Raw genomic sequence first — 12,421 nt, forward strand, 5'->3', positions numbered from 1 at the left:
TTACTATTTAAAAGAAGTATAAAAACACACATGATGAGAACCTATCAATTCACACCTTTGTATATCAACCGGTCAGTCTTTTATAATTACTGTCACCAACTGTAACGACAGCCGCCAGGGAGTACTTCAATATATATTACCGTTATAAAAACAACTAATTATCACCTTTGGGGACCGATCAGTGGCTTCAATATAAGCGATATTTCAAAAAAGCCGATTTCATTATATCCGTTAAATCAATGCAAAGAAAATGAGAGGCAAAAACAGGGGATTTATTTCTATTTCATAATAAGCGGAATTTCAAAATAAGCGATTTCAATATAAGTGGAGTAAGCTGTATATAGAGTAAATCTTAAAAAATCTTCTTCTTAGAAACCGTTAGGCCAGATAAGCTGAAACTTATATGGAAGCATTCTCAGGTAGTGTAGAATCAAAGTTGTGAAAATCATGATCCTAAATGAAATAGTAGGGCCACAGAGGGAGGTCAACTTTTTTTACATAGGAGTATATACAGTAAATCTTTAAAAATCTTCCCTTCAAGAACCATTTGGTCATGAAAGTTGAAACTTATTTGGAAGCATCCTTAGGTAGTGTAGATTCAAAGTGGTGAAGATCATGACCCCCTGTGGTAGGGTGGGGCCACAATGGGGGGGGACACATTTTTACATAGGAATATATAGAGTATATCTTTAAAAATCTTCCTTCTTAAAACCCATTTGGCCAGGAAAGCTGAAATTTGTGTGGAAGCATTCTCAGGTAGTGAAAATTCAAGTTTATTTGAATCATGATTCCCGGGGGTAGGATGGGGTCACAAGGGGAGGGGGACAAATTTTTACATAGGAATATACCGGTATATAAAAATATTTTTGAATCTTTTTCTAAAAAACATTTGTCTAGAAAAGCTGTAACTTTAGTGAAAGCAACTTCAGATAGTGTAGATAGAAATTTGTTCAAATAAAATTCTTAAGGAGTAAGGTGGGGCCACATTTGGAATCCAGTTGTACAAAGGAAGACATTTTTATTATTCACAAAAGATGAATTGTTATTATATGCTTTTACTTAAATGCAAGCATTTTTACACATCACTGATTTTTAACTGGGTTTTCCGACGGAGAAATCCGGATATTAAAATGGTAAAAATGGTGGGTGTGTTAATGGCGGCTGCCAAAATTAAGGGTACCCTCATTGTATGGGTAACTCCTCTTACAGTTTTCAAGATAGGAAGTCGTTTGTAGATCAATTGTACATATATCAGAGGTGTGCATATTGCAAGGATTTTGATTTCTGATATTTTATGAAAAAAATACCAGCTTTTGAGGTTATTCATTTTTTGACAAAATATTGCATATAGGGTTCTCCCTTTCACTGGATACAGTAGGTAGTGTTTATCAATTCAGGGTTGACATGGATTATGGTTACAGTTTACTGAAAGAAAACCTGGTCTGCTGTCACATTCACAGCTTTTCACTTGTCTAAGATTGGTTGAACTTTGGCCCCATGATGATTTTTCTGCCTCACAAGGGGTTCAGAGTTTGATGTAGGTTTATAACCTGTTGCAATGCTGAATGTGATATGTGACTATAAAATAATCCAGTTAGAAAAGGAACTTGATTATCAACATAAGAAAATCCAGGGGGAAACAGATTTTTTTTTATACAGGATCTACATGTACATGTATTATACCACATTGTCCAGATATTTTTATTATGACTCCATGAAGCTGATTTTATCATGCACATTTTTGCTCAGGTGAGCGATGTGGCCCATGGGCCTCTTGTTTTATCAATTATAATTCCCTTGCTTATTTAGCTGTATTGATAACTAAGTTTGACCATCTATTTTAGAGAAAAACAAAGGGAAATCAAGACCAAAAAGACCATGTCCATTTTGTGGTCAAGTGAAAGGCAGACTAACAGAACATATCAAGTCAAAACACAAAACAGAAGAAAAAGTGAAGCATGCCCTAACGCTTCCCAAAGATCTCAGGGACAGAGCCTTTGACACAATGAAAAAAGAGGGCATTTTTATGGCAAACAACCAGTTGCTTAAGTCTCGTGATGTGGACATGACCAACCTTATCCGAGAAAGAAACCAAGGAAAGAAGAGTTTGAAGGTTTGTTCAACATGCAAAGGGTTTTTCAGTACATCACAGATTTATAAACATATAAGGAAATGTCTTGGAGCTGAAGGATCTACCAATACACCTGTATCATTGTCTACAAGAAGCTTAGTGGATGATTCGGAGTTCACCACAGATTTTAAGGAAGAGGTTTTGGAAAGTTTCAGGGATTCTGACTATGGAGATTTGATACGAAATGATAATTGGATCAAACACTACGGTTACTTTCTTTATGAAAACATGCAGGGAAGCTGTAAAAAGTTTGAAAAAAGGCTGTCATTAAATTCAAAGCTGAGACGATTGGCTCATTTGTTTTTAGAATTTAAAAGTGTTATGGCAGATAGAAAACAGAAAGTTGTAGAAAGTTGCAGTGAGATGTTTAATATAGATTACTATGAGGAATTGAAGCAAGCTATTGGAAACATGACAAGAGACAAAGAAAGCAACAAAATTAAGAATGGTCTAAAGCTAACATTGAAGTACCTGGTGAAAGATGTGTGTGATGCTATGCATGTATACTACCTGAAAAGAAAGGAAAATCAAAAAGCAGCTGATCTTGGAAACTATATGGTAGTCCTCAGCAAATCATGGTCATCCTTCTTCAAGAATGCAGAAGAATCTATAATTACCAAAAGACTTACCGAACTAAGGGCACCCGTCAAGCTTCCCAGTAAATCTGACATTGTGAAACTTCGAGACCACACAAAGAAAACTATCCAGGATCAGACAGGAGATGGGTATTGCTTGCTAGAAAATGCAGACTTCTGTCAGTTAAGAGATGCTCTTGTATCAAGACTAACTCTATTCAATGCAAGAAGAGGGGGAGAACCAAGTAGGATGGTTATTTCTGAATTAGAAGATGCCTTAAGTGACAAATGGGTAGATAAGAGCAGGATAGATTTTGTTAAGGATGACATTGAAAAAAAATTATTATGTGATACTAAAATAGCTTATCTCCATGCTTCCAAAATTGCAAAACTTGTCCCAGTCATAATCCCAACCGACTGCTTAAAAGCACTGAATGTTTTAGTTGATGTTGAAGTTAGGAGAGCAGTAGGAATTAACCCTAACAACAATTTTGTTTTTCCAAATACTAAAAATTCCATGGGCCATGTAGTTGGCTGGGATTGTGTAAATAGAATGTGCCAGGAAGCAGGACTGGAAAAAAGAATGAATGCTACCAGTATGAGGCATTATGTTGCTACAGAATATGCTCTTTTGGATGTTGCAGCACGTGACCGTGACTTATTTTATAAGCACATGGGACATTCTGAGACAATTAATGAAAATATCTATCAATGCCCCCCTGCAGTGAGAGAAATTACACATGTTGGAAGAGTTCTTGGTCAAATGGATGCCATGAATGAAGGTAATTGATTTATTCATTCTCTAAAGGTATTTATTTAGATTATCGGTGTGATGTACACAAGTTTCCTCTACATTAAAAAAGCAAGTTCAAGGTAAAAAAAAAAAATGATTTTTTGCAACAGTTGCAGAACATGTACTTGAAGTACTAAACACACTAAATTTTAATGTAGCCAAATTTGCAGGGGCAATACACTAGCTATTGTAAACCAAATTTTATTAGCGATTACTTTATTTCGTGACGTACTGGAGATAAATTGGTATGTGACTAATTTTTGCAACCAAAATATATCCAGACCCGGGTTGTTATTAAAACCATACCACAAGTACTGTTAGCAGCGAGAAGCATTTGCAACGGCGAGGCTCTCGCAGTTCTGAAACTTTCTTTCACGTGAATTAAAGTTGGTTTACAGTAACTGTTTCTTGCAGGAAAGATTTTTAATGTAAAAGCATGTTTGCCCAAAATTATTTGCCATTTCAATTTTGTTTTAAGATGAAGCTGATTTGCCAAATAGAGATATTGACTCTGGTGTCAATGATGAAGAAATTGATGCAATAGAAGGTTTGCTGAGTTTTGTTCTTTTTTTAAAACAAAATTAGGAACAATGAAACAAAAACTATTCTTTAACACAGAATTTTGTGAGAAATGATCTGCTTTTTTGTGAATATTTTTAAAAAAATCTTTTCAGTTATTTTGTGTGTAAAATATAAAAAAAAATTAGCTGCCCAAAATATATTAAAGTAATCTTTTGAACAACCAAGTGCATCGTCAAATACAATTTAAATGTTCTTTTTTTTGGGGGGGGGGGGGTATTTTTTTTTTTAGCTCACCAGAGCTTAATGCTAAAGTGAGCTTTTCTGATAAAAATTTGTCAATTGTCTGTCATTGTTGTTGGTATTGTCGTTGTTTTAAACTTTTCTCATTTTAATCTTCTTCTCCAGAACCACTTGGACGATTTAAACCAAACTTGGCACAAAGCATCACTGGGTGAAGGGGATTCACCTTTGTTCAGATGAAGGGCCACACCCTTTTTAAAGGGGAGATCATTTAGAATTATTAATTTTTTTTGGTATTTTTAAAAAATCTTCTGAAAAACTATAATCCAGAAAACTGTATTGAATGAAAGCATCCTCAGTTAATGAAAGTTCAAATTTGTTTAAATCATTGTCCCCGGGGGTAGGGTGGGACAACAATGGGGGGGGATATATTTTACATGGGAATATAAAATCTTTAAAAATCTTCTTATAAACTATTAGGCCAGAAAAACTTAAATGTGTGTGGAGGCATCCTCAGGTAGTGTAGATTCAAGTTCATTCAAATCATGGTCCCCGGGGTAGGGTTGGGCAACCATAGGGTTTTCAAGTTTTACATAGAAATATATAGCAATAATCGCTACTTCTTATCTTCTGCCTAAAAACTATTTTGCCAGAAAAGCTCAAATTTGAGTTGAAGCATCTTCAGATAGTGCTGATTTTAGTTTGTTTAAGCATGGTCCCAGGGGTAGGTTAAATGTGAATGTATAGGGAAAATCTTTAAAAATCTTCTTCAATATTTGGTCAGAAAAACTTGTGAGGAAGCATCCTAAGATACTGTAGATTCAAATTTGTTCAAATCATGATCTCCAGGATATGATTGGGCCACCTTGGGGGGGGGGGGGGGGGGGGGTCAAATTTTTACATAGGACGATATAGTAAAAAATCTTTAAAAATCTTCTTGAAAAGTATTCAGTCAAAAAAGCAGTCAAAGCACAGGTTGTGCAGATTATAGTTTTATCAAATCATTTCCTAGAGAAAAGTGGGGCAACAAAGGGGGGATGTAATAATAGAGAAAAATCTTATTACAAATACTTAAACAACAAAAGGGGCTTGGAATTAAACGTAAAAATATGTGGATAAAAATCAGTAGATTTTTTTTAAAAAAATTGAGCAAGTTGTACTGTACTTAAATGTCAAGATATTTTAATTTTGATACCGTAATGTTGATTTGATTAATTAAGACTATTGTCGCTCAGGTAAGTGATGTGGCCCCTGGGCCTCATTTTTTATTTTTTGCAGAATTTCTTGGTCTGATGGCAGAGGAAGTTTCAACTTTTCAGTTACTTGATCTTAGCAAGAAAGTAGAAGAAAAGGAAGTCACGGTTGATGTAAAAAAATTGACATCAAAGAAGGCACTACTTCTTGACAAAAATCTCCAAAAAAAGGCAAAGCAGTACTTTACTTCAAGTGCTTGGCTTGCAGTCAAAAATACTTTGAAAATGCTAGAAGGTATGTCATTATGATATATCTTCAAACTGAAAAAAAAATGTTATTAAAGTAATGAAGAAGTTTCAATATTTAAACGAAGAATTGCTCTATTTTTTACATTGTTATACAACCATAGCATTTAAGTTATACAATTTAGTGTTACATATTGATGATTTTTTTTCTGATGGTGCATTATGAATGGGATTTCTACTGTTTTTGGTCCAGGTTGCTTGCTTTTGATCAAAAGCAATTGCTTAAAGTAGTCCGAGTATCGCATAGCTGCAATAATGTAGCCCTCTCCAATTTTTTATATTTGATGTTTACTGGAGAGGGCTACAATTCCACAGGATCTCTGTAATGGTGCAAAATTAATTTTTTAATGTGACTGACTTCGGTCTAACAATTTCGATTTTATATTTGACTTCCTTTAGACAAAACCAGATAAAACACATAAGCATGATTACCAGTCGTCTTTTTCAGCAGCCATGACAGTTCTCGCGTGATTGTATGGGATATACGCTTGGAGTTTTGATGGCCTTGATAACGTGAATGACAGTGTAAATAATTGATCTTACCTCGTTCTATCACTAAAACATCGTTTCAGGAAATGGTATATAAAGGAAAATTCATATTTACCGCGATATGTTTAAAATAGGGAAAATCAACGGCCGCCATTCCCCCCCAAACTATCAATGTTTCATGATGGTTTTTATAATCCATACGCAATTTCTTTAATTTTGTGATCGGAAGATAGCACAAAGGATGAAAATTGACGCCTGCTTTTTTCCCAAATAACTATCGATGTTTAATGATAATTTTATAACCCAAGATTAATTACTGTAATTTCATGATCGGAACATGGCCCAAGCGATATTAGAGTCAAAGTTCTTACAATTTTACTTAAAAAGGACGGCATGATTTACATGGGCAGTATCAAATATCATTTGACACTTCGTAAAGAGTTTCTTATACAACATCGGAGAAGTTGAAGATCATCATACATAGAAAAGAACGGCAACTGAGCTTAGTGCTCAAAAGTAATATTGTTTGCAGATATAAACCAAAACAACATCAGAAGAAATGATTTATTTGATTAATTATAGTAAAACCTTTTGATTGTTGTTTAAATAAATATTGTGAAGAAACGTATGTATGTCCTATATCGTCATTATCAAGTCGTACAAATGATTGATGTAATTTTAGCAGAGTGTATATTAAGCAATAATGTTTAACTGCATAACTGGACACAAAGTAATTAAGTTTAATAAAATCAGAATAATAGCTTATCTACATGCACTTGGAAACACCCTGTGAAGTCCGACACGAGACAGGTGCATGCTTCTGACACCGGAAATTGTCAAACAAACATTGATCACACGCCGAGTCAACAGGTGGCTGCTTACGTAATGGCGAATACACTGGCGATATTTAAACTTGTTTGATGCAAGAAATAGTGTTAAGAGAGGATAAATATTTCAATACATGGGAAAAAAACCTAAGAATAATGTATTTATGATGCAGTAAATTTAGTATACACTCATACAGCTTGCATAACACGCTATATCGACAGTCACTACTCCCGTGGTATCAAGAATCATGGCTTGAAAAAATGGGGTAAAATTTTTGTACTATGTATAACACACACCCCCCACTTTTGATCAAATTTTGGCTGAAAAAAGTGTGTGTTATACACGCGACATTACGGTATGTAAAGCATGCATTTCAGTCTTAAGGTGGTACAGTAACCTTGCATATCGTGATGTACTCCCTATTGAAATAAACAATAAAGTATGAATATAATATTTTCCCCCAAAATAATGTTACCTTACAGTGAAGCGCAATGGGTTAGAGCATTTAACTGCATGTCTGTAAGTAGAAAATTCAAATCCTGCTGGATTTTTCCAAAATCCTACCAGCCCCTGGACACAAAACAAAGAGTCAATATACTGGGGCCTTATACTGATAGCTTTTAAGTGAAATTTACTATATATTTCGAGATGCGAACAATCCATAGTCTGACCTTTAAAAGAAATTCTTGTTAAAATATTCTATGTAGGTTTTAGCCCCTATGAAGTTTTTTTTAAAATAATTTTATTGATATATTTTCTGACTGGTTATCAGTATTGGTCACCCTTACACCCAAAACATATGGTTTTCATTGTATTGCAGGATTGAAGCGAAAAGCAGAATATGCTTCTGGTCAAGGAGTAAATACTGAAACACCAGAAGAAATGAGAGTTGAAACACCAGAAGAAGTGAGAGACGAAATACCAGAAGAAGTGAGTGTTGGAACTTTTTTTGCTGTTTAACGGACAAAACAAAAAATTACCCCCTTCCCCCCCCCCCCCCCCCCCCCACACACACACACACACACACACAAATAAGTTTTGGGGAGTATATAGGAATCATCTTGTCTCTGTCCATCTGTTTGTCTTCAGCCTGTATTCCTCTGTCTGTCCGTCTGTATGTCTGCCAGTTTCTACTTCAGAGTTCAAACTTACCTGTAAGAAATAGTCATGTCTTTGACCTAGGGACATTGGGGAAAGTTCAAGGTCACATTCGCTTATATACCCTAAAACCTCTAAAAATAAGACTGATTTAATAAAATGCCAGTTTTGAAAATAAGCTACCTCTTTCTTGCACTGAAAATGGCTCGAAAATAAGCCTGTTTTTAAAAAGAAAAAAAAAAGTCATGACAATTCCAGTTTGAATCAAAGATTTCAGACTACCGTAAAGTCTCATGTGTAGCATACCCTGTGTGGATCTATATCATGCTGAAAAAAATCCTGTTGTAACTGTGCATTATGCGCATCCCCAAAAAGACGAAATATTTTAAAAGCTAGATACTGTGGTTTCATTAATATACGTTGAATACCAATTTTCGTGGATTTCGTTGTTAAGTTTATCCATGAAAATAAATGTTCATTGAAGTGAAATTTCTACTAACATTTTGTATTGATAGGATTCATTAACCACGAATTTACGTATCCTTGAAAATGTGTTTTTCACTTTAACCACGAAAAATATTAATGAAACCACAGTATGCATGATGTGTACATTGTATATTAAATTTGTTTAAAAGTAATAACGTAAGCAACAGCAGTAATTATTTACGGTAACTGATATTTAATCCAATTAATTGAACATTGTAAAATAAACATTGTGAAGAAACGTTACAGCATAACAGGACGTTAAGTAAATGATTTTTAATTAAATCGTAATTATTGCTGATCTTCCTGTAGTCATAGTGTATCTGTTTGTAAATACTCAGAGCAAAAGAAAATTGTTATATGCAAATATACTTTAATCAGTTTAGAGAAGATTTATCTGCAAAGTGAATGTGTGATACTATGTAGCAATTGTTCCATTTGTTCTTCCTTACATTCAATTAATTGAATTTAAATTCTAATGTGTAGTTTTTAGCACCACCTAGGAAAAAAACATTTGAAGAGCATAGTTCAGATTTTCATGAAGAAAGTCTGAATGGTTCCGAATATTTGGAACCTAGTTCTTCACCTCAAGATAGTGAAGATGAAAATACATTTGAAGGTGAAGAAATTACTAAAGAAGAAAGAAACGCACTTAAGGGTATGTATTGAGAAACTACACAAATAAACTCTATTTATTAATTAATCAACATCTTGTGATTGCATTTTAGAAAATATACAATTTTCTGATGGAAAAATAGATTGTTTAAAAACTATAGGAACTATTCTTATTGAAGGTTCAATCAAGAAAGTCAAACGTCTCAGACATGTATGGTCCTCGGAAGAAGATAAAGCGGTTTACTCCTTCTTCCAAATGGAAATAGAGGATTCACCTGGTACTGGAAACGAAGGAACCTTGAGAGGTGAGTTGGATTCTAAAAGCAGTAGAATTGTGCACGACCTTTTTCTTACATATTTTATATGTACCGGTACACATGTAATAAAGGTTTCTGATTAGTAATTAACAATATCAACTAAAGTATAAAAGACTTTTGAAATTGAGTTATATCAATGCATGCAATAAAAAGGTTTACATGCATTTTCAATCAAGTGGATTAAGCTAATTTTTTTTTGAGAAAAAATCTGTGAGTGTAGAGACTTTAAAAATTAACAATAATTTCCTTTGTTCAGTAAAAATAGGCAAAGATGGTCAACTTTAACATATGAGATAAATAAGAACTAGTAGGAAATTGTATATTCTTTAAATGATGTTAACATGCTTATCACAAATCATGCAGTGCAATAAACTGCAAGTCAAGTTTACTGATATGGCCAAGTTAAAAGAAATATTCAGTCATCATTAAAATTGCATATATAGCTTCTTTTTCTTCACAAACTTCAAGATAATATTGACATGTCTGGTAACTAATGAAATCACTAGAAGTGGCTTCTTTCATCTTCAATATTGGTAATCATATGCTTAAAAACTTATTATTCATTCGCCTTATAAAAGCATTTGTGTGTCAGGCTTGTGATCCGTACATTCTGAGTTCGAATCTAGAAGGGGCTTTTGTTGTTACTTACTATTGAATTTTTTAGATATTCATTTTTTATCCCCAAACTTGAAATCTTTTGCTTATTTGACATATGTACAGTTTATTTATGATTAAAACTTTCATAATTAGATAATTTAATGTTAATTTGATTGACTTTTTCCAGGTGTGTTATTCCACCTTAATCACAGCTCACTGCATGTGGCTTGGGTACTTTACCTGTGCGCTTCTTCAGTGACACCACTGACTGTTTATTGTTTTATTTAGTGTTTTAGAGTAAAATCTGAACATTTAAAGCTTTCATTTTTTTTTTAAATTTAAGGCGGATGCACTACAAAACACGCTACTGATTTTAGACAAAACTGGAAGTATTCATAAAAAGTGAACTAGATAAAAACATGACATACTATGATAAAGGTAGACAGTACTTTGATGGATTTTGATATATCCAAGCTACACAGCAGCTTTTTAAGGCCAAAATCACAAAAAAAAAACCTCAGTTGTTGTTGAAATTTGCATGTAAAGATTTAGAAGTTAGGAGGGAAAGGGGTATGGGGAAGACCAATGTGGTTGTAGGAGAATTTAGTCTCCAATGGGGGAGATTGGTCGGATGCGGGATATTTTAGATTTTCAGGCCATTTTGCCGGAGTCTCTCACCCAATTCTGGTGGGTTAAAACCTCGGTCAAGACTTCCGTCTACTGTCAATTCCAGTTGTCACTGGAAGTTAATTTTAAAAAAATTAATTTTTCAACTTTTTAATTTTTTAGCTCACTTGAGCTGAATGCTCAAGTAAGCTATACTGATCACATTTTGTCCGTCGTCCGTCTGTTTATCCGTCTGTAAACTTTACATTTGAAACTTCTTCTCTAAAACTGCTTGGCCAATTTCAACCAAATTTGGCACAAGGCATCTTTATGGGATATGGCAAATTTAAATTGTAGAAATAAAAGACCGATCTTTATTCAAAACGGAGAAAACCTCGAAACTGTAGAAAAAGGGTGCATTTTAAAAATCTTCTCAAGAACTACTGAGTCAAATTGAATGTAATTTAGCATATATAATCCTTATAGAAAGGAAAATATAAATTGCAAAAATTATGGGCTTATTCTGTTTCAAATCTGAGTTATAGCGAAAATAATAATAAAGCAAAGGCGTGTTTCAAACAGTTTATAGCTTCAGGTTTGGTATCCATGAGTCTTGGTAAAATGGGTAGGCAAAACCGGGCCGGGGTAAAACAAAAAAATGGCAGTTATTAATCTGCCAATCTCATTAAAATTTTTACATGTAGACCGGTAAATCAGACAGCTGATTGTTTACATGTACCTGCGCAAAATCTGATGCACTAATGTTCAACATATTATAAAATACTATTCATTCTCTTGGTACATGTATTTCAGTACGATCTCTACGTAATGGTTGATGAATGCAACATATTTGATTAAGATGCTCAGCAATTTCAATCTAAATGGAGATTATTCTCGCTGCTAGAAATATATAAGTATATACAGGTGACACTCAATGGCTCGAACTTCGATCTCTTGAAGTTCTTGATCTCTCGAAGTGAACTCACAGTCCCAATTTTCTTTCTCTATATAACTAAGCAAATTTACTCTTGATCTCTCGAACTCCGATCTCTTGAAGTTCTTGATAACTCGAAGTAAAACCGAGGACCCATTATACACATTTCATTGTTTTTCACTCTTGATAACTCGAAGTGGTTGCTGTGTACACATGCGCCCAAAAAAACGTGATACTACCCCTTGCTTCCTTTATCGCAAATCTTACATGAAAGTATTCGCTACGACCGATGTAGCATTGCGTTGAGTGATGACACTTTCTAATCGGTGTGTATTTCAATTGTGATTTGAAATAAAGATTCTGATTGGTGCATTTATATAGACCCGCCCATTTATCAAATGCATGTTGAGAACATGATGCTAACACGTGGAAAGATATGTCGGAGAGAAAACATATCATAAAGTTGTACTAGCAAGTTAAAAATTTACGTACAGAGTTATGTAATAACAAACGAGGAGATGTTCACGTACATGTGTAAAATATTAATGAAAAGAAAAAGAAAAAGTTCCCTAAAAGCAGGGATCGGCACATATAGATTATCAGTCACAGAATAAGATTGTACTTCGCTTATCGAATAATGTCATTCAGTTCATTGTGAAAAAAAAATCGCCAGAAACTGTTTAGTGAACAAATA

The 12,421-nt window shown here is 34.0% G+C and overlaps 3 protein-coding genes and 1 long non-coding RNA gene across 7 annotated transcripts in view; 2 read left to right on the top strand and 2 right to left on the bottom strand.

The window, feature by feature from the left end:
- LOC136276615 (plasminogen-like) overlaps window positions 1-12,421 on the bottom strand; it is a 323,562-nt gene that overhangs the window by 125,386 nt on the left and 185,755 nt on the right. The window lies entirely within an intron of this gene.
- The window catches only part of LOC136269712 (serine/threonine-protein phosphatase 6 regulatory ankyrin repeat subunit B-like), a 267,148-nt gene that overhangs the window by 117,287 nt on the left and 137,440 nt on the right, over window positions 1-12,421 (top strand). The window lies entirely within an intron of this gene.
- Window positions 1-12,421, top strand: part of LOC105341065 (uncharacterized) — a 109,031-nt gene that overhangs the window by 90,433 nt on the left and 6,177 nt on the right. For all 3 annotated transcript variants that reach the window (XM_034478548.2, XM_066089049.1, XM_066089050.1), the window contains 6 exons: window positions 1,845-3,488; window positions 3,978-4,046; window positions 5,540-5,749; window positions 7,898-8,007; window positions 9,145-9,316; window positions 9,453-9,578. In XM_034478548.2, coding sequence (XP_034334439.2) covers window positions 1,845-3,488; window positions 3,978-4,046; window positions 5,540-5,749; window positions 7,898-8,007; window positions 9,145-9,316; window positions 9,453-9,578 — 2,331 coding nt within the window. The remainder of the gene's footprint in view (window positions 1-1,844; window positions 3,489-3,977; window positions 4,047-5,539; window positions 5,750-7,897; window positions 8,008-9,144; window positions 9,317-9,452; window positions 9,579-12,421) is intronic.
- The window catches only part of LOC136276617 (uncharacterized), a 47,811-nt gene that overhangs the window by 31,143 nt on the left and 4,247 nt on the right, over window positions 1-12,421 (bottom strand). The window lies entirely within an intron of this gene.

This window comes from Magallana gigas, chromosome 6, assembly GCF_963853765.1.
Source record: "Magallana gigas chromosome 6, xbMagGiga1.1, whole genome shotgun sequence".
Lineage (NCBI taxonomy): Eukaryota > Metazoa > Mollusca > Bivalvia > Ostreida > Ostreidae > Magallana > Magallana gigas.